The sequence below is a fragment of the Molossus molossus genome, unplaced genomic scaffold (genome assembly GCF_014108415.1).
Source record: "Molossus molossus isolate mMolMol1 unplaced genomic scaffold, mMolMol1.p scaffold_m16_p_18, whole genome shotgun sequence".
NCBI lineage: Eukaryota > Metazoa > Chordata > Mammalia > Chiroptera > Molossidae > Molossus > Molossus molossus.
The window spans coordinates 38,736,550-38,759,684 of NW_023425353.1; the positions used below are offsets into that span (position 1 = coordinate 38,736,550).

General features: G+C 38.9%; 1 protein-coding gene across 1 annotated transcript in view; it reads right to left on the minus strand.

Annotated features, from left to right (window-relative positions):
* COL6A6 (collagen type VI alpha 6 chain) overlaps positions 1–23,135 on the minus strand; it is a 103,025-nt gene that overhangs the window by 39,641 nt on the left and 40,249 nt on the right. The window contains exons 20-25 of the mRNA XM_036267470.1: positions 14,612–14,647; positions 12,763–12,825; positions 10,919–10,981; positions 3,948–4,010; positions 1,081–1,143; positions 271–321 (exon numbers count right to left, since the gene is read on the minus strand). Of these exons, the coding sequence (XP_036123363.1) occupies positions 271–321; positions 1,081–1,143; positions 3,948–4,010; positions 10,919–10,981; positions 12,763–12,825; positions 14,612–14,647 (339 nt within the window). The remainder of the gene's footprint in view (positions 1–270; positions 322–1,080; positions 1,144–3,947; positions 4,011–10,918; positions 10,982–12,762; positions 12,826–14,611; positions 14,648–23,135) is intronic.

A 23,135-nucleotide genomic window follows, 5' to 3' on the forward strand; every position in this document is an offset into this window, starting at 1 on the left:
CACAGGGTTGCTAAGATTCAGCACACTGTTCCGGCTGATGCAAGTCGGGCCTGGGCTACACATCTCTGCAAGGACCGAATGCTAGCTTTCGAGTTTCAATTGTTGTCTGTACTTTAAACCACCAAATTGTTTTTTCTTCCCCCTCAGTCTCCACAGGACATCAACAAATAAATGATCAAAATCTCTCTCTAAAAGTTCACTGCCTTGTTCACTTTCTTTGCAACGAAAAGTACATGGAAAATGTCCTGCTCGCAGTCGACAGAGTCTTACCTTTGCTCCTTTACTTCCGGTGCTGCCATAACCTGGGTTGCCATCACCACCCTGTAAACAAAGCGACTAATGAGAAACATCCCAGACTACAAACAGAAGCAGGCTTGTTCACAAGAGAATGAGACAGCCAGCTTTTGGGTTTAATTAGGGGAAATTAGGAAGCAGGATTCTCTGGGGTAGGCCGCTGGCATTTGGTGACAGTGGCACTAAAACATCGCAGTAACATACACAGTGCTATCCCTCAGTATCTATAAACACCCACTCATGGTGTTGTTATGAGAATCAAATGAGAAAATTTCAGGCATGTAGTCATCTCAAGAAAAGGAGGTCATGGTGTTCTTTCTTCCAGGTACACTTGTATATTAATACCTTAACACTAAGCCACTTTCACTTTGCTAGATAAAAATAAGACCTAAATGCCTGGGCACTGGCTACTGTTGGACCCTTGCAGAAAGCCTTAGTGATCAGGCCTGGGCTGGAGGAAGCATGAGTTGGGTTTCTGATGACTGGATTCCCAAGGGAGGAAAGAACGGAAGAAGGGATGCTGAAGACAAGTTCTGTCCATTTGATCATTTGGCTTCAAGAGCACCCTGGCCAGGATGTTTGGTACCTGGGAAGTGACCACCTTGGAAAAGCTGGTCAAGGAGCTAATCCAAAATGAGGATAACATCTCAATTTCTAGAAAGCTATAGGGCTAGATTGGGATAGTATATTTAATACTCTCTTCAGAGAACCGCATCAGATATCCATTGAATATTGCAAGGACACTCTTTTGATTTGTGAGATAAAAAGTAACGACAGAACACAAACCGGCAAGCCTCGAGGACCGGGGAGGCCGATCGCTCCCTTTTCTCCCAGATCTCCAGGTTCTCCCTGTTAAACAGAGCAACAGAATGGGTCCTTCTTAGGTTGTTTTTGTAAATGAAATGAAAAGTGATGGCCCCAAGACAACACTCTTCAACGGCATCCATGTGTATCACACAGTGACAACGGGCCTGTGGCCAGGACAGTGAGCTAGAGCCAATACCAGAGGAACTGCTGCTGCCGGGCCCGAGGTCTCCGCCAGTGGTAAATAAAGCCTCGAGTCTGTTGTGCTGTTTAGTGCAAGTTGCCATCTTAGCCACTTAGTGCCATGAACTCGCCCTTGGAAATGTCTTACCACGAGTCAAAGAGGAAGCTCTGGACTATTTAAGAAAATTAACAAAACTGCTTTCCATGATGATCCACGCAAATCATCTGGCTGCTGCGAAGACAACAGAATTATTCATCTAGTTTTAAGATTCAAAGTGCCCATCAGTATAACCAAAGTAGCATAGCATCCCTGGCAATGGTTTCTCACTTCTGTCTATTAGAACGTCCACTGTGGAATCTAAATCAATCTCAAAATTATGGGAAAGCTGGCACAGGTTTACAAAGAAGGTTAACTCCTTTTCTTTAAAAAGGAAAACAAAAATCGTTTATCAAGTTTTAGATTTTAGACTTATAGAAATGTGAAGGCAATATCTAGAGTCCCTGTAAGCTCCTACTGACCATTACATTAGTTGTATCAGGAGAGCACATTTCTCAACAATAAATTACTAGATTCATTATTTTTAACAAAAGCCCATGCTTTATTCAGCTTTCCTTAGTTTTTACCAAATAACCTTCTTTATTTATGTTCCAATATATCATGTTATATCATCTCCTCAGGCTCTTCTAGACTGTGACAGTAGATCAAATGTTGCTTGATTTTGACGACCCTGACGGTTTTGAGGCATACTGGTCAGGTATTTTGTAGAATGTCCTTCAACTTGGGTTTCTCTGATGTTTTTCCTCATGATTACATTGAATTTTATGTGTTTGGGGGATGAAGACCACAGAGGTAAAGAAAGTACCATTCACATCACATCAAGAGCATGTCAACATGGCTATCACTACTGATGTAACCTTAATCAACTGGCTGAGGCAGTGTTGGTGAAGTTCCATTGCCTAGTCATTCCTCCCTGCCCTTTGCATAAGTCTTTGGAAGAAACTGTGTGGAAGTGCTGTGGCCCACACTGAGTGGGAGTGATGAACTCATTCTAAGGACAGAAAGGTAACACAGTGTGAGAAGTGCAAATGGACTAATGTCCACCAGCACTGAGCTCTGCGCTGAAACAGAAGAGGGTTCCCTGGCAGGGAAGCAGATAACCTGCTCTGATGCCTTTTCTTCTGGGCAGTGGATCCCAAAGTGTGGCTCGCAAAGTTTGCGCCAGCTGATGCCCTTAACCTCTTCCTCTTCAACGCTTCTTAGCATCCAGTATGCTTGTCTGTTTCTTTCCTGTTCTAATAATTCATTGTCTGTCTTCTCTTCCCCTTCTTATAAATAGACATCCCCACAAGTCTAGATGACTCTGAAATCTGCTTCCCCAGCTAGCCCTAAACCCTCTCCTCTATCCCCCAAACCAAGTGAGTTGCTTCACTGTTATACCTGCTCTTCCTTGTGGCTTTCCTACTTTTGTGATATTACCACTCATGTTGGAAGCCCATGAGTCATCTAGCCCTCTTCTCTCTGACTCAGTTTCCTACTTGAGGGGTCCCACAAAATCATCATGAGCTGATCCTGTCCTCACCCTAAGTCACCCACCATCACTTATCTTGGAAACTGTGAACATACCAACTAGTCTCCTAGCTTCTAATCTCCCCGTCTTCAAAATATTTCTACACTGAATTGCCTACTTAAAATCATCCAAAATCTGGCTGTGTTCATAGCCTCCATTCATAGATTGTAAATAGCACTGTAAGGCTACCTAATAAAGTCAGTCATCACAGACATTCTTATTATTTATGTGCCCACCAGATGGGATCATTGTTCATTCCCAACTACCCGTTCCCAGGATTTTCCAACCCTGTGCTTTCCCTTCACCCTACTTCTTCACGTGAAATTCCCATGCCCCCTCTCTGCTTGCCAACATCCTTCTTATCTTCTAAGGTCCATTCAAAGTTTGTAACCTCTATGTTACCTCTTTTCCCAGGCCAGAAATACTTTGTTAACACTATGTTTAAACCTCCATTTCAGTCCCGTATTCCTGACTACTTTATAACATAGATTATTGCCTTGAAAATATTCTAAATTCTGTAGAGTTGATTCCATGTCATATTTCTCATTATACAACCCAGAAACTCTTTCAATAAACCAATACTTACTAAGTGCTTAGTATGTGCCAGGCACTGTTCTAAGCACTAGGGACACATCAGTGAGCAAAGCAGACAAATTTCTCTGCACTCCCAGAGCTGACTTCCTAGACCAGTAGAATGCCAGTCCAGTGCCTTTGCCTCAAAAGGTGTTCAACAGGGGTTTGTATGAATGGAGGTAAAAAAACCCAATGGAAAAATAAAGGTATGTATGAATGGAGAAGAGAAGAAGGGAGAAAGAAAGGGAAGGAGGGAGGTAGAGAGAAAAGCATGCCCCTAGAAGAGGCCCCCTTCCCTGACATCATTCAGCTCAGATTGAGAGGGACCCCTGGTGAGATTACACTGAGCTGGAATCCCTGACCTCATTCTGGTCCACACCCACGTCCTTAGATATTGCTGGCTCTCTAAGAATCTGTGGAGGCATTGGGATATGTTCTTTCCGTTGAAAGCGCTCTGGCTAATAACAACCAGATACATTTCCCCCGAGGAAAAAAACTTTGCTGGGAATAAAGAATGTGACCTACTTTATTTCCTTGGCTTCCCAAATGGCCTTGACTCCCTGCCTCTGCTCCTGGTCCTGGAGGCCCCTGAAACAAAACAAGAATTGCAAATATAGCAGAACATAAAGCAACTTTCCTTTAAACCAGTTGTGTCTCTGCTAGGAGGAAAATGAACCACAGATGTGAAAAGACGGGGCTTTACTGATTCCTGCTCTGGGAAAAAAAAAAAAAAGTATCACAGCTGTCAAGAAAAGACTGGTAAATAAAGAAAAATTAATAAAGCAATTGATGCCAGATGTTGCCTAAATGATTGTGCTTCCTTGTAAGTCTTCTCTTCCAAAGAGATTTTAGGTTCTCACTGCTTTGCTGTTAGAGCAGCTGCTGCTAAAATGTCAAACACATAAAGTGGGCATTCCAAATAAGATTTGCCTTGAACTAGAGTCTTCCTGCCTCCTTGCTTTGGTAGAAAGGATGTTGTGTGTTTTAAGGTAAACATCTTTATTTGAAAATATTATTTGTACAATAGAAAGATCAAGAAACTTGACTGAAAATAATTTGCAATAACAAGATACGTTCAGGTAGTGTGCAATATTCTGAAATAGTTTTCTTTTTCCCAGCAATAAGTTAGAAAAGTAAATGAATTTCCACTTTTTTATGGGAAAAATACTATACAATTCTTAGAATAAACTTAACAAGAAAGATAAAAATCCTACATAAAGAAAGCTTTAAGATGTTATTGAAGAATATAACAAAACTTAAACCGATGGATAAGCATACCACACATCTAAATGGAAAATCTATTTGATATAATAGAAGTCTCTCCAACATTCTAGAAGAATGTTTTATTGGAATAGCTTTAGAGCTAAACATTTAAAAATCCCAATTCAGAGAGAGTCCAAGTGCCTTCTTATGTTACTGGCACTGGGGATCAGATTTTTCCTTTGGGTTATCAAAACATATGGCAACAGAAATCTCTTTTGGTTACACTGTTTAAAAGTGCTTGTACATAATCCCAGTATCAGTGAATTGAAATCACTTTCACAATTATTTTTACCATGGTTACTATAAAATAAATAAACCAAATCTGTATAATAAACATGGTACTCATCAAACTAATTGTATGCAGAAAAAAAAACTGACATTAATCTTTCCATCTTAAAATAATTATAATGGTAATAAGTTGGACATAAAAATGTTTTCCTAACAGAAAAGATTATGGAACAATGAATTGGTTACTAAAAAAGCTAGTGTGATATTTCCACAGCTTTCCATTTTTCCCTCCCTTCTTTGTCTTAAAAGAGTCTCAGTTTTGTCCCCCTCCATAGCTCTGAGTCTTTCTCCTTCTCCATGTCCACTGCTGCATGGAGCTGGCCCCCATAACCTTCATGTTCAATTCAGTTGACTTTTTTGTTCTTCACCTTATTTGAGTTTGACAATGTATGCTTGGAAACTTTCCATTAACTCTGTAACACCAAGTGACCATGGTATTGGTGTTACAAACTGCTGGTATTGCATGTCTCTGTAATCACCTGTGACTACTTCAATCATTCTGTGCTGATGCTCATCAAACCACCTGAAGTCACCAAATACTTCTTGTGTCTTGTCTCCACATTGTGCAAGTTATTCCCTTAGCTTAGGTCCACTTTTTTTTTTTTTTTTATCTAGGGAGAAGAATAATCTCCCTCTCCAGAAAATCTTACTTTTAGCATCACTGTCTCAAGAAGAATAGCAGAACCCCCTAGTTGCGTTAGATCTTGCAACTGTCCCACAGATTCCTCTAGTCTATATAACTGCTCACTTACTCCTCTCACTCGTCCACTAGATAATAGCACATACACTTCTTCAAGGAAGGGGCACATCCTGTTGACTTCATATCTGCGGAACTTTGTATAGTACCTAGAACACATCACTTCACTGATCTTTTCATTTACTTATCCAATCACCTATCCAGGAATGGTTCCCAGGAGACGTAACATCATGTGTTTAATTTGTTGGTTTTCCATATGAAATTTTCATGTACATCACAGAAGGAAGAAGTAGAGAGATTTTAAGTGTTTTTGACAATAAGGGATTAACTGGAAGCCTTGTCTAGGAGTCCACTTTCTGTGTCTCCTTCAGACATAATGAGCTCTACGAGATAACGAATACTCCTGGGAGATTACTTCATGTGGAGTAACCTCAAGCACATGCAAGCACCATGAGAGATTATCCTGTTTGAAAGCCTGCCAACAAAACAAAACAAAACAAAACAAAACAAAACAAAACAAAACAAAACAAAACAAAACACACAAAAAAACAAATTTCTTGGATGGGTGGATGGATGCAGAAAGGGCCTTTTCATGGGAACATCAGCAAACCTGATTCTCTGTCCTGTGCAGGACCATACAAAGTACCAAACAAGATGGTGCCTGCTTGAAAGGGGGTTCAAGCTTCAGTGAGTTGTTACCCAGATAAATCACCTACTCAAACACTGCTGGTTGTATAAGCAACCATGTTTCTAAAGGAAAGAAGAAAACTCCCTGCCAACCCCCCAAGATATCAAAGAGTCAGAAAGCTGCCTTGATCTGAGATAAAGAGTAGCTATGAATTAAAATAGAAGCTTGGGGCATCAGCTAGAGGTCAAATCTCCACTGGCTTTGTCATGGTGTCCTTTCGCTGAACATTGATTTTGTGCAAGGCACTGAGCTAAGAGGTATATATTTATACGTAAACTTCTTCAATCCTTACAACACAAGATACATATCATGAACACCTTTTTACCCAATGAAAACAGATTTTCAAAGTGTTTAATCCCAAATCACTCAGTTAATACGAGGATAAGATAAGAGCCAAACCTGATTCTGCCTCTAAAGACTGAACTCCCAGACACTCCGTTATGAGGTCCATGTCTTGCGTGGGATTCCCAAACTCTCACCATTCGTGCACCAAGTAAGACTAGAATTTTAAACATGTGAATCTCCAAACTTGATGCAGGAGGCTGGGGCCAGATCTAACCTCCGAGAAGGTGACTTGGGCTGGGGTCTTTTGTTCACGTGGAGACTCTGTCACTGCGTCCTTGGCAATCACAACTGCTTTAGTGTTGAGTGAGGATAGAAAAAAGATATATATCATTCAAATATTTTTAAAAATTATCCTTAGATAGCATCTTATCAAAAGGGGTGGCACTAGCCCTGGCCGGTTTGGCTCAGCGGTTAGAGCGTCGGCCTGCGGTCCTGAGAGACCCCGGTTCGGTTCCCGCTAAGGGCATGTGCCTCGGTTGCAGTTTGTCCCCGGCCCTGGTTGGGTTGTGCGGGTGGCGGCCACTCGATGTGTCCCTTTCACATCGATGTTTCTCTCTCTCTCTCTCTGTTCCTCTCTCTCCCTCCCACTCTACCTGAACAAAAAATGGAAAAATGTCCTCGGGTGAGGATAAAAAAAAAAAAGGGGGTGGCACTAGAAGTTTGGGATTAATGGCTGGGAAATTGCCAAGGACACCTCAATTTCAGATGGAATACACCAGGGCAGGGGTAAGAGGTGCAGGCTCCTCTGACATTTAAAAGGGATCCTGTTCATTACTATATTCATGGGGGTACGCTCACAGCCTACACTGATAACCAACACATATCCAGCTGGGATGAACCAACCCAAGGAGATTAAATGCTCAGCTTCTGTAAGTCTGAAAAAAAAATCAAGAGGCCAGCAAGGGGTGGGCTAATGCAAGGGGAAAAAACCCCAAGTTACCTGAGAAGATGTTGATCTTGGCAGTGTAATCTATCCTACATTCCATCCATATCGAACCATGTGTGATTCCCAAAATTTACCCTAATATCTCTTTTTATATAATCCTTTCCTTGGATGTCTGCCTTTCTCCTGTGGTCACCTGGAAAATACCTCTTTTAACTCCATCCTTCTCCTACCACTCTACCTTGGATATAGTTCTATTTTTTTTTTTTCTGGCTGGAACCTTTATTATTTCAACAATTAACATCCTATGTAACTTGAGGTGGTTAGAATAGTTATTTCTGGGTTACTATAATAAATGCTTGTTGAAACCACCAATCATCTCAATAATCATACACACTTATTTCATTAAGAACTTCCAAAAATAACTCTTCTGTTATTAAAAAAAAACTTACAAATGTCACAAGAGAGTTAAATAATGTTCTATGTAGGAGAGAAGGAAAATTCTCAATGATCTGTTTGCACAAGTCTCCTTTATGAGACTGGGAGTACTTGAGGCTAGGATCTGTGTCTAATTCATCCTTTTATTCCACTACAAGACCTGATAACAAAAACACTTAATAAATGTTTGTCAGTGAGTAAAAAAAAATGATTGATCGATCATCTAACCTACATTATGCAGAATGATGAAATACAATTATTGCAATACAGAATACATATTGTTATATTGTTATGATTATTCTGGTTTTCCTTGGATTGGTATGAGCATGCTTTGGGTATAAATGTCCTTGTTAAATTAGGTAACACTGATGCAATATAGTTGTAATAAACATTACGTAGTGCTTACTATATTGCAGGCACAGTTCTAAGCACCTGCATATACTAAATCTTTTCATTTTCACAACAATCCAATGAGGTAGCTACTATTACCATTCTTATTTTATAGCACAGGAAATTGAGGCCCAGAGAGGCTAAATAAATTACTGAAGGCCACACAGTGAGGGAGGCACAAGACTGGCCGTTACACCCAGGAAGCCTGGCTTCAGACTCTGTGCCCTTGACCACTATGCTATGCTTTGTAAAGATGAAATTCTACTTTGTATCCCACATTTGCCCTGAAACATTTCATGATACTAGTCATTATTTCACTAAAAACCCTATGCTCTTAAAGAATAATTCCAGCTGTAATTGGAATTAGAATTCTGTGCCTGATTTTCCATTCCTTTTCTAGGCCTTGGTTCCATGGCTGCAGGACTTTTCAGGAAACCAAAGAAGAAAGGAACAAAGGGAAGTACAAAAGAATATGCCATGACTTCCAAAGTACTTTCTTCTTTTTCACTGTGCCATGGACTGTATGTCTTTTATAGCATAGCCGTATACTTGGCTGGATTAGCACACATTTGATGTATGCAGAATGCTCCAACACCCCATAAATTAACAAGTCTTCAGAATGCTGTCAACGGAAATCATATCCCTTTTTTTCTAAATGTATACCCTAAGAACAACTTTCAAGCTTGCAATTAGAAAACACTTGCGTGACTCCGCCCGAGTGGCTGGTCCTTGTGTGCTGTAATGCAGCACGAACCCTATGTCAGTGGATTTAGAGCCAGTAAAGAACAGCCTCTTGTATACCTGACTGTGTTTGTCTCCATGGGTTTCCTTTGGAAACAACAATTTTGAGATCTCATTCATTATGTCCTGAACATAGAAAATCCCACACATCTTTGAAACAGTACTTTCACTGTGTTGACAAGGGTATTTAAAGAAAAACAAGCAAAGAAAGAAAACCATGCTCTCCAGCCAGATAAATGGAAGAGCTAGACCAGGGACAAGTGGTGCCTTTTGACTACCTTTGGCAACACCAAGACGCTGAATGATTTATGACCATGACCAATCTTGCCAAGGTAAGATTAAAGGGGTCTCACTTAGAAGTACACTACAGGGCAAATGGAATAACTTATTAAAGTAACAGCCACTTGGATAAAATTTTGTATTCTAGAGCAAGAAAATTACTAAGTTCTTTGAATTTCAACCCATCTACATCTCAATATTTTATATAAACAGATGAGATAATCACCCGATATATGTTTCCCTTGGCATTTTTTTAAAAATCCCAATTTGTGGTGCCAGCAAACTTCTAATGATTCAAAGATGTGAATGCAAAATAGTTACTTTTCATCAATTTAGTCCATGACATTTTAAAATTTTCATGCTTTTTGAAGGAGCACATTCATCAAAATATGGGGAAAAAGTATCCTCATGAGCAGTAATTAATACACTTTAAAATATTGTGTCATGAGATACAAGTTTATGCAAATAGCCTCATATATTTTGGTGATGACCACATCCACTTAAATGTTGGACCACTGCCCAGTTTAATTAATGGACACAAAGTAATGGCGTCCCTTTATCCTCTTGTTAACTGAGTGAAAGTCCCAACTATGTCTCATTCATTCACTTACTAATTGATACATTATACAAATATGCATTGAGCTCCACTGTGTAGCAGCATTGCTGTTCTGGGCTTAGAATAGTGTATTAGCAAGACAAAGTGCTGGCCCTCACTGGGTTTACAATCTAGAAGGTGGGACAAAAACAACTAAATGAACAAATATATACTATGATAGCAATCAGGCAAGGGTCTAATCATGTAGGGCCTAGAGACTCAAAGTGTGGTCTGGGGACCAGCATCATCAACATCCCTTGGGGGTTTACTGAAAGTACAGAATCTTAAGCCCACCCCAGTCTTACTAAATTAGAATCTGCATTTTGGCAAGTTCTATAGGTGATTCTTACATACTTTGAAGTTGGAGAGTGCTGATGTGGGACGGTCCTTCCCAAAGTTGGGTGTGTATATTAGAATCACCTGGGGAGAGTGAACATTACTGAGACCCTGGCCTCACCTCCAGAGGTTCTGATGTGCCAGTGGTCTGGGGAGGGTCCCGAGTGGTGGAGTGTTTACAGCCTGCCCAGGAGGTTCTCAGGTGTAGCAAGGCTGAGGACACTGGAAGAGGTTGTATTTGGGGTGCATGGGAAGCTCCTGAGGATTGAGATAAGGGGAGTGACAGACCCTGATTTACAAAGGAGGAGTCTTTAACTCATAATAATGGCTGAACTGCCGAGGCCAAGAGCCAGAAACCAGCTCTCTGTCGGACAGAATGACAGCCTACTTAGCAAGATAGGGGCCAGGATGTGGTATGTCCCTATTGAGCAACGAAGAAAAACCTAACACTTCTCTGCTGGTTCACAGGCAATAAGTAATCCATCTGCAGGGAAGAAACCACAGGGACATCCCAGATCAAAGCCAGATGCAGTCATTTCCTTTCATTACATACCTGGGGACCTCTACCGCCCAGACCTCCTTTCTCTCCTTTCGCACCAGCCTCTCCTCTTGGGCCCTACATGCAGAGAATGAAAGCATTATTTTCTCCCTAAAAGAGAACACTCGACAGTTGTTAACTTCAATATTAAAATAGAAATGCTAAGTCAGTGACAGGGACAGAAATTGGAAAGAGAAGTCCACTCATGTCTTTCGTTCTGTCTTCATCTGTCAAGCTCTCCCTCTGTGCGGGGGAACAAGTGTCCAATCTGACATTTAGGCAATTGGGCATTTGCAGTCCCAGTGAAGAAATACTGAACAGGCAATTTTTTTCAGTATTACTTTCTAATTATCCTAAGCATCTTTATACTCCAATTGCATATGTTATATTAAAAGAAAAGAATCCTTAAAAAAAAAAAAAAGGAGAGAAGAATCCTTAATTATATAAGTCTGGAACAAATACGTAAATGGATTTTCTATTCAATAACCGCACTGAAGTCCGGTCATAAATAAGTTATGGCATGCAGGAAGATGAAATTTGGATATTTCCTCTTCTGGAATGTTATATGGCTTATTAACTGTGGCCTCCATATGTTATGTAGAGACACTTTCATGCCGTGTTTGGTTTTTGCATCTTTTAAAATTTTATGTCATAGAAAAGTAAGAATTATGTCATAAAAAGGTAAGAATCTATAAAATGGAAGAATCTATAAAATGGAAGAAGGAATATTGTAGTAGTATTACTTGTTTAGCAGGGGGGAAAAAGCCAGCCAATCTATTAAAATGCTTCCCCACTGCCCTAGTGGCAGATATTTCTCATTTGAAGGTGGGAAGAGCAAATGTTCCTCAGCTGGCAAGTACGGCACAGAAATACAGTCAAACTCGAAAAAGACAGAGGTCCAAGGGGCAGACCATTTACTGCTCTGAAATGTTGGTAAAATGTGAACCAAGTTTTTCTTCTGATCTCCAAAGCTATTTTGCCCAACTTTCATGCACCAAACTGCCAACATATACTACTTTCTTTAGTGTTTTGTTTTTGTTTTTTAACTATGTGGATTGGAATTTTGAATGCAGAACCCTTGCTTATCCTGCATTTGCCAAACAGCAAAATTATTTCTCAAGATTTCAAGACTAAAAATTGAGAGAGAGAAAAAAAAAATAATATTTTAATGTTCTATAGTCTGACTCTTTTCTTGCATCTCAGCCTTTTCTAGGACTTCCTTTCCCTTCTTATTATTTTAGGCTGCGTTTTGCCCTTCCTCGCACATGCTTCCTTTCCTCTCAATGTGATCAGTATGATCCAGCCATGGCTTGTTCCTTGTAAAGGAAAAAGTGCTGGAGTCAGCTCCCCGGAGGAGTGAGCTAGAAAGCACAGGCTGAGTGCCTCACTACAGATCACCCTGCCAAAGACTTCAGCTGTATTTGCAATAACTGTTTCCTAGCACGGAGCCATGTTTTCTACAGCACAGTCATCTAGATAAGTAACTGAGAGTTTACTGTGCTAAATTGACCAAAATTCCCAGTTTGAGGCTTGACGTTTTCCTTGGCTCGAGGTCTCTTGAGAATACCCTAGCTAGCCTGAAACCATCGTGCAGGGACCGCTGCCCAGCATGTTCCTTTCAGTTCATCTCCTGAGCCTGCCCCGGACAAAATGTAGATAAAGGAGACCAAATACTGTATAAGTCAAGATCGTGTTGCCGCTCTACTTTATTGCCCTAAAACCACTTTAAACAGCTATAATTCTGCAAGGGGGGTGTGTGTGTGTATGTGTGTGTGTGTGTAGGGTGTGTGTGTGTGTGAAGGGGTATTTATCAAGCTGATTCTTTAAGTTTTCACATCATGATTATTTGTAATATGTACCTGAGGGCCCTTAAGTCCTGGTGAGCCTTCAAGTCCATCTGGGCCTGGGATGCCTGCTGTCCCCTGTGATGCGAGAGAATCAACCCATTAACACTGTTTCCTGAGAATTTTGTCTCCTTTACGTATAAGATTACACATATTTTTTTCAATCATAATGACAGTGCAGGATCTTTGCAAAAAATATGAATAATAAAGGAAAATACAAAGGAGGAAATTTAAAAAAATGTCTCTAATCTTATCAAGAGAAATAGCCACAGCTAATATGTTACTATATTTGCTTTCAGTCTTCACACACACACACACACACACACACACACACACACACACTTAATTTCCTATAATATTTGTAACATGCTATCTCTAAGTTGGGCATCTGGCCTGAAAAAGAATCTCACAATTTACTTTGCATTTTCTTCAAAAATCTCTAGGCATCTTACAACATTACATTTACATTCAAATAATTTAAATATCTAAGGATCAATAGCTGAGCATTCTCTTCACGTTGTGCTTGAACTCTGCCACAGATAAGATTCCAGGAAGAGTAAGAAAGGATTAAGAAAGTTCAGTTTAAACAACTACTAGAATAGCCCAAATGTATGTCTCAGTTGTTTGATAGTGGGTTGTGATTAAATGTCTGTTACTCATACCTTTTCCTAGAAAGCAGAAAGGAGACATTTCTTAACACATTCTCTCCCCAATCTCATACCATTCATCATTTATTTCATGCCATTTTTCTGGAATTGCTTTTTGCTGTTGTAGTTGTTCATGTCTAACTTTGACATGTGTGTGGGTGGGGTAATGTCTGTGGATAGTAAACTCTGAGTCTTGACCTATCTGAAAATGTCTATTTTCCTCACAGTTTAGCTACAGCAAAGTTCTAGGTTAATGGGTATTTTTCCTCTGTACCTGCAAGATATATTTTTTATATTTATTTATTTGAGAGAGAGAGAGAGAGGAGAGGAGAGAAACATCAATTGGTTGCTCTTATTTATGCATTCACTGGTTGATTCTTGTATGTGCCCTGATACGCAACCTTGGCGTATCAGAACGATGTTCTACCCCACTGAGCTGCCCGGCCAGGGCTATCTGCAAGATATTAATTTGTCGTCTCTGGCATGTACTATTAGTGAACAGAAGTCTGCTGCAATCTAACTTGTTATTCTTTTCACAAGTAAAACTGCTTTTTCTCACTGTTGGTGTTTAAGATTTTTTCTTTAACATTCTGGAGTTTCACCATGATGTGATTAAGAGTAGATTTATTATTTATCCTCATTGTATTTTCAATATGGGGATGTGTTTCCTCAATTTTGAAAAATTCGAAGTCACAACTGCTCTTTCATAAATATTGTAGGTTCATGAAGCATGTATAACGTATCACCAACATGTACAAAGGGGATGTGGTTATGATATTTGGTGTAGTACACTTTTGAACAAAATATGCAGAATTCCCATTTATATTAAGGTTTATTGTACTCTCTTTGCTTAAAATGGGTTTATTCTAAATAAGGTTTCAGAGTTAGTTGAGCAAAAATCTAAAAGAAAAGTCACCCACTGAGTTATTAGTTTGTATGTGTAATCCAATCAAAATTCAATTTAACAATAATTGGGCCAAGTAACGTCTCTTATTAATTTTTATGGTTTTGAATAAAGTGTACACATTTTTATTTTTTTAAAGATTTGTTTTGAAATTGTAGCCTAAATTTTTTCTAACATTTTATTCCACAACCAATATCATCAAAAAGAAAAGAACTTCAGGCTTGGAAGAGATATTTTAGAGTCTTTATTCTAGCTCTTTGATTGGACACAGAATATTTATCACTTGGAGTTAAGAAAAAAAAAATCACTGTACCTGTGGGCCTGTAGGTCCCCTTTGGCCATGAGCTGCCTAAAATAGGAGAAAAAGGGTATATATCATTAACTCTGAAAAAAAAATACTTTTTATATTTTATTTAAATTAGTAATGGGCACCTTAAGGCACTGCCATTAAAATGTTTCCACACATTGCTCAAACATGAAATTATCCACTGCACCATGAAAGCAAAATGATGTCAACTCTGAAGTCCCATCCTAAGACAATAGGTGATTAAAATAATAGACAATTAAAATCTATAGATATGTATGAGCGCAGATTGTGGTCAATAATTCATCCTCTACTAAATAGTTACTGGAGCTGTTCACACAAGCTCCAAAATGGACCGGTTTGAATTTTATTTCTTTTCATTTTTCTGAAGTACTACCATGTAAGCCAGAAATCAGGAATAGAGTGGCCAATAGGCAGGAAGCCAGAGGAGAAGCTGGGAGAACTGACTTCATGAACTTTATTATAGATTAATGTAAGAAGCTAAAGATAGCCAAACTAATTTTACCCCAACCCCCACAAAGCCAAATATCTGTCAAAAGATGAAAGAATCACCACAATCATTCAAAAGTTACTCAATTCAGTTTGTTAATAAAAGATCCAATCAAAATAATGGTGCTACATAATTAAGTGGATTTTTCCTATTACTCTCATATATAAGATTGGGTTCTGGGTATAGTCCAGATCAATATTTCTTAGAGCTGGAAATCAAGAGATAAAGACATTTTATTGTCTAACTTAAGATCTCTCAGTAAGGTCATAGCAATACTGATGCCCAGGATTTGCAAAACTCAATGAACTATCAGACAATATTTTCTTGATGAAAATCTGAGATATTCAGGTCAATATTGCAGGCTTTAAATTCTACCAATCACATTTCATTCAGAATGTATTATTATCTAGGAAACAGACTGGGCATCTGGGGAAATGTTTAGAGGCTTACTTCCTGAAAACCCCAATGAATCAGCTTGAGATGAAAGTCTACATCCTATCAGAGGGAGAGAAAGAAACTTCCTCTCTTCCTTTAGCACACGGGTTTATCTGTTCTGAATCAGTTCACTTCAGTTTCATTAAGAAAAATATCTACCAAGGGTTTACTATTCCCAAAGCACAGTGCATGGGACCACAGGAGCATAAGAACGACATACACATACCCAGAGTCCTTGATCTCAGGGAGCCCTCATCTGGGTTTGGAGGGAGGACATAAATATTTACAAGGCAGAGTGTGGCAAATGCCCCAGGAAAGGGGAATGGTGGAAATTCAGGCTTTGAAGAAAGCAATCATTTCTAGTTGGTCAAATCAGGAAAACCTTCCTGGAAGAAGAAATTTTAAAGATGGGTTTTGGAGGATGGGTAAGAATCTCACAGGGAGAAGATGTAAGAAGTCTTCTTTCTAGCAGAGGATACCAGTCTAAGTAATAAAAATAGGAAAATAGGAAGTATATCTGTTAGTGGCAATTCTGGGTCAAAGATGGGATAATGAAAGTGAGTAGTAGTAGGATCACTAAGGTTGAAAAAACTACATGAAGTGTTCATACTTATTTTAGTAGAAACCACTGGGGTTCTTGGAGCAGAAAGTGTACATGGCCAGACCTGAGGTCTAGGTGGAGACATCTGGTTGTGGTAGAAACAATGAAATGCAACCTTATATTTAGGCAAAATAAAGCGCTTCCTATGTAATAAAGGATGTAAAACAAGCCTCCACCATCAATAAACCTTTGTTCTGTCTTTAATGTTTGACCTTCACAGAGCTTGATTTAAATCACTGATCTTAACACATATTTATTGAGCTCCTGTTGCCTACAAGGCACTTGTCTACGTGATGATGAGGAAAACCCGATTCCTGTCCCTAGGCAGGACTTTATAAGCCTAGTGGAGGAGACAGACCTTAATCTACCATTCACACAAATAGTGGAAACATCTCCAGAAGTAATCAGCGGGCACTTTTATGAATGGCTACTGGGAATTTAAACTCCAAACAAAAGTCGTGGTTTTAAATACCTTGGGTAGATGTGAGAGAAAGAAAACACACACAAGGAAATAGGGGAGATGATTTTTAGTTTTGCCTCAAATTTTCAATGTTTTAGATGAGAAAGATTAAACCCCTAAACATCTTAATGGTTTGCCTAAAGGCTTACAGTTGTCTGGTAACACATCCAGACAGCCTCACTCATCTGTGCAAGGGAATGTGAATGAGCACAGCAGAAAAGAAAATTTCCCCAAAGACAACCTGAGAGTAAGAAGACCCAGAAGAGTCCTTGGCCCCTTGGTCCCTCATAGCGTGGCTTCCTGGTGGTTTACCATGACCTACTTTCCCAGTTAGGAATGGGCTGATGTGGGACACAGAATCCCCAGGAAAATAAAGAAGGATATTCTTAATGGTAAAGCATCCCATTAATACTGAATCTTAACCACAAACTCATTCACAATGAAAAATGACTGTCCTAGAGCACTTCAAGCTGTCCCTAAAATAGTGCCAAGAGAGAGGAAAAGGGAAAAGCATAACTAACAGATCCTCAGGACTTAATAGGACTGAAGGTCATGCTTTAGTTTGAGACTAGCATTGCTTCTCATTAGTTATGGCACAAGATTTACTCTTATTCTCCGTAAAGTTTGGCTCCCATCTCCACCCCACCCTCATCATTGCAGCTTTCTGGCCCTGGTCCTTCCTCCTCCCAACCACTCAATCCATTACAGATTCCTGACACAGTGCTCATTATCCCTACAGGTCTCTCCCCTTCTATAATGGTGGTTCTTACCTACAAGGAGGGATTTAGCACCCCTCATCTCTTTCCCTGGGAACATCTGGCACTACCTGGAGACATTTGTTGTTGTCACAAGTCAGGGGTGCTACTGGCACCTAGTGGGTGGAGGTCAGGGATGACACTAAACATCCTACAATGCACAAGATAGCCTTCCACAACAAAGAATTATTCAGCCCAATAATGCCAATAATAGGTTGAGAAGCCATGGTCTACAAAATGATTCTAAGTTCCTTGAGAGCAAAGGATATGCCTTATTTGAATTTGTAGCTCTAGTAGTTAATATAGTTACTGGTACATTGTAGGTGTTCAATTAATGTTTACCAAATGAATGAAAGTCCGATTTGATCAGCGGATGGATTTCCCTGCAAGCACACCCTAGCACGGGCCACCCTCCGAGCCCTGATCAGTTCAGCAGAACCTTGTTGCACTGAGGAGTCCTCAAAGCTCTTCTACATTTTAGAGTTTTTCGGGCAGTGATAAAAATTTTTCTTCTTTGTTAAAGACAGTGATTTTATTGTTATTCTAAAAATGATATATATTGATTTTTAAATATTCAAATGCAGAAAATACAGAATAAAAATTTAAAAGTCATCCCACATCCTCTATCTAAAAATAACTCTCATTAACATTTGGTAATCATGATTCCTGGCATCGTTTTATGCGTGTTTTCAGATAGAGTTCTAAACAGTGGTACTTTTTATTTAAAAAGGATTATGCTATTCATGTTATTTTAAATGAAAATATTACATTTAATTTTATTTTAATTTAATAGAAGAAGAAAAATAATCCTGAAAGAACTGGAAATGTCAGGTGGTAACATTTCTTGACAATGAGAAATAATACATTCCTAAAAGAAAAAATATAATTATGGGAAAAAACAGGAGGTTAGGGTATCTTTGTAATACATATGTCAGCTTAAAATAATGCTGAGACCTTGACTCGCTACAATGAAAGATGAGGACATGGCATATCGGTACTTTCCCCACAACTTTTCCCACTTTCTTATTTCCATATAATTTTTAGATCATCAAATGTATAAAATTTACATTTTGTTCTGTAATCACAATTTCTATGGTTTAGTCTTATTTCCATGTTGAAAGGAACTCAAATTTATTATTATAAAGTCTCAAAGGAACATGAAGGGTATGTTGTCTGAGTTTTTGAAGGCTTGATCATGTCAAGTACTTACATGCTTACAGGACAACCTGCCTGAGTATCCAAACCTTGGACCTCTCTGTCTCAGAACTCTGTAGCCCGTCTCCTGTTCCCCTTTGTCCCTGAATGTCGGGAAAAAGGCTGAAGACAGACTGAATTTTCTATCTTTCCTGCTTGGAAATGATCATGATTCATTATGTAATAAGTTTGGTAATTTTAATAGGATGTGGCTCAGTGTTGATACATTTGTATCAGATTTTTTTCTAAGTCAGAATATGTCTTTTCTAGATAGACACTTATTTGCACTTTTGGTTCCAGGAGGTATATTTTATTATACTTATAAATTTTTAAAAAAATGCATTTGGTTTATTTAATTTAGTAATGCAAATTCTGTATGTGTTGGCTCTCTACTGTTGATATTCTATTTTCTCTTATTCCATATGCCTGCCTATATTTTTCAGTCAGATTTATTCTAATTTTTGTTGCTTCTAATATATTTTACATTCTATATTTTTTCCTTTCCCATCACTCCCCAAGCACTACCAGTTTGTTTTTTTCACTTTCTATCATTTTATCTGTTCTTTAGATTCTTTCTAAAGCAGTTAGACTATCTTAATTTTTTTGAGACTTTGGAGAACTATTTGCCAGAGTTGTTCTACCTTCTCCTTAAGTAGTTCCTCTTCAAATGAGGGTTTATCTGCCCTGTGCTCATGTAGTTTTCCTCGTTTTCTTGAAATTTCTATGCATAGGTACAGATTAGTAATCATCTGATTAATAATGAAGATTATTAATATTTGTCATTATTAATCACCTTTGAATAGGGTCACTTATTTACTGAATAACTGTTATTGGAGTGCAGCTGGACTTGGTCAATAGCTTTGATATAGGCATGTTGCCTCAAACACTTTCTCATCGTGAATTATTTCTTTTACCCTATGGCTTCCTCTTCCATCAAATTTTGGCATTTAAGAGACTCGTGGAACTCACACAAAGCCCCTTATGTCATAGTTTCTCTGTGCTGAGATAGCCACTGTTTCTTCTTCTGTCTCTACAGCCTCCGTGGTCTAGACTGCTAAACTATAGATATTAAAAATGAAGCCCTGCCCTGGCCGGTTTGGCTCAGCGGTTAGAGCGTCGGCCTGCGGTACAGAAAGACCCGGGTTCGGTTCCCGCTAAGGGCACGTACCTCGGTTGCAGTTTGTCCCCGGCCCTGGTTGGTCGTGCGGGTGGCAGCCACTCGATGTGTCCCTTCACGTCGATGTTTCTCTCTCTCTCTTCCTCTCTCTCCCTCCCGCTCTGTCTGAACAAAAAATGCAAAAATGTCCTCGGGTGAGGATAAAAAAAAAAAAAAAAAAAAAAAATGAAGCCCTGGCAGGTTTGGTTCCATGGTTACAGTGTCAGCCCGTGGACCAATGAGTTGTGGGTTCAATTCAGTCAAGGGCATGTACCTTGGTTGTGGTCATCCCTGGCCCTGGTTGGGGTTGTGTGGGAGGCAACCAGTTGATGTGTCCCTCCTGCGTCAATGTTTCTTTCTCTCTCCCTCCCTGCCACTCTATCTGAAGATAAATGGAAAAATATCCTCTGGTGAGGATTAAAAGAAAAAAAAATGTGTGTGTGTGTGTGTATTAAAAAATATTCTTCAGTTTTTCATTATTTCTGTTTCCTCTGCTAAACTATGTTTCTATCCTTATATTTCCTGATCTTCCCAAAACTTCTAGTACTCCTGGATTTTGTTCACCCTTTTCAGGAATATGGCAGCTACTGTAGGAAAACTGGATCCCCAACTAAGGTCTGAGGTGGTGTGTGTGTCAGCTCTCCAAAGCCTCCTCAATAGAATCCAGATTTCAAAATAGTTGGTCAATATGCCCTGGCAAGTTTGGCCCATCAGTTAGTCTCGGCCCTCGGACTGAAGGGTCTCAGGGTTAATTCCTCGTCAAGGGTGAGTACCTGATCTGCAGGTTCAATCCCTGGCCCCAGCTGGGGTTGTGCAGGAGGCAAATAATCAATGTGTCTTTTTCACATCGATGTTTCTCTCTCTTTATCTCCTTCCCTCCCTTCCACTCTGACCAAAAATCAATGGAAAAATACCTTTGGGTGAGGATTAACAACAGCAACAACAACAAGTCAGTCAATAGTTGTCATGTGTAGCTTCAAGAGTGGTCCTTCTTTGTTAAACTATTTTAAAATTTTTTTGTTGTTTTTGGTGAGTTGCACAAAAGGGAATAGTATAAAAAACCACCTTGGCTTTGCCATCTTTCGCTGGAAGTCCTACTTTTACTCATGAACGACATTGCTGCATCTAAAACCCAAGATGGCACCACATTTCTCAGGAGTGGTGCTGTTTAAATAACACACGGTGATACTGCATCGAGACTACAGCCTCCATGCAATAATAAAAGTACACCTGCTGCCAGGATTTCCTGGATGATATTCTTTAAGTTCAAATATTTTCTCGGGGTATGTAAGCTGGCTACACCCTTTTAGAAAGTGAAATGAATAGCAAATGTATTTCAAAAAATCTTTCGGTGCATTAAAGCAGCAGTCATAAAGTGCTTCCCAACAGCAATCAAATTCTGTACATTTTAAATGCAATCTCTACTTTTAATTTCATTTCTCAGCCTTGCAAAGAAGGAGTGTGTTCCAAAATAGGAAACTATTTTGTTGTTGGAGTATAATAGCGGTTTCTATGAATTTCAGCTCAGAAAAACGCAATACGTAATAGATAAAATATATTAAACTAGTTTTCATTCGTGCTCAATTTTAAAACATTATCTATTTTGCAGGTGGGCAGGTAAAGGAAGTTGGAGAAGGTCAGATAGCTAAATAAAGAATGAAAGAAAATGTTACACAATGAGAAGAGGCAGGTCTGATTCAGAATCCAATGCAGGCATTTAAGTGTTTTGTTTTTTTTTTAATCAAAGTTTTCTCTTCTTACTGGATAAAGGTTTTTTTTTTTCTTTTTTTTACAATCTCTGTGCTCTTCCAAGAAGTCAAGCAGAGAATCTTTTGTTTAAAATACTCACTAAAAAAAATAACAAATAAACAAATAAAAAAGATTCTAAAAGGTTCCATTTCAGGTTTGTATTTTTATGCCCTTAAAAAATATATATTATGTTTTCAGAAGTATGGAGGTTCCTAAAAAAACTAAAAATAGAACCATCATATGAGCCAGCAATTTCACTTCTGGGTATTTATCAAAGAAAATGGAAACACTAACTCAAAAAGATACCCCCGTGTTCACTGCAGCACTATTTACAATAGTGAAGACATGGAACCAAACCAAGTGTCCACTAATGAATGGGTGGATTGAAAAAAACGTGGTATACATACACACAATGGGTTCATTTACACAATCAATATTATTCAGCCATTATGGTAAGTAAAATAAGTCGAAGAAAGACAAATACTGTATGATCTCACTTATATGTGCAACCTGAAAAATCAAAACCGAACTCATAGATCCAGAGAACAGATCAGTAGTTGCCAAAGGTAGAGGGTAGAGTGGTGAGGAAGATGGCTGAACCTGGTCAAAACGTACACATTTCCAGTTATAAAACACATGACTCATGGGACACAATGTACAACATGGTAACTGTAGTTAATAATACTGGATTGTGTATTTGAAAGTTGCTGAGAGTAAATCTTAAAAGTTTTCATCACAAGAAAAAAATGTGTAGCTATGTATGGTGATGGATGTTCCCTAGACTTACTGTGGTGATCATTTTGCAACATATATACATATCGAATTATTATACTGAACACCTGGAACTAATACAGTATCATAGCTCAATAAAAAATATGTAATGTTTTTAAATTGAGCATAAATAAAAACTGGTTTAATATACTGTATTTACTATGCATTGTGTTTTCTGGGCATAAGTTCATAGAACCAGCTATTATACTTTATCAAGAAAATATTTACAAGGTGGAAAAAAATGGAAGTAAGAACAGAGAGAGGACTTACACCAGGACTCACTTTCCTAAGTACATGGTTACAGAATTTGGCAGAGGAATGGAGTTTTGGAATGAAAATAACATCACTGGCCACTTCAGTTAGCCTACTGCAGCAATTTTCAGCCTGTGTGCTGTAAGAATTTTTAAAACATGCAATAAAGACCTATTTGGTCAGGGGCACTGACCCCTTTTCCCTTAGATTGTGAAATTTTAAAAAGGACAACAGCCCTGGCCAGGTGGCTCAGTTAGTTGGAGCACTGTCCTCTATACCAGAAGTTTGCAGGCTCAATTCCCAGTTAGGGCACATACCTACGCTGCAGATTTGATGATTCCCCCTGACCCACGTTTCTCCCTCCCATTGATGTTTCTCTCTCCCCACCTTTCTCTCTCTCTCTCTAAAATTCAGTAAAAACATCCTTGGGTAAAAATTAAAATAAAAAAAAGATGACAACAGCCAACACAATAATACCCATCCAGTGTGAAAGAATCAAAATTATACCTTTTGGGGGGGTCAGATCGGCAAATAAAATTAATATCTTTTTTGGTGTGCTGCAGAATTGTAGTAATTAGTTGATGTGTGCCACGAGATGAAAGAGGTTAAAATCATTGGCCTAGTGAGTAGGCCCAACCTAGACAGTTCT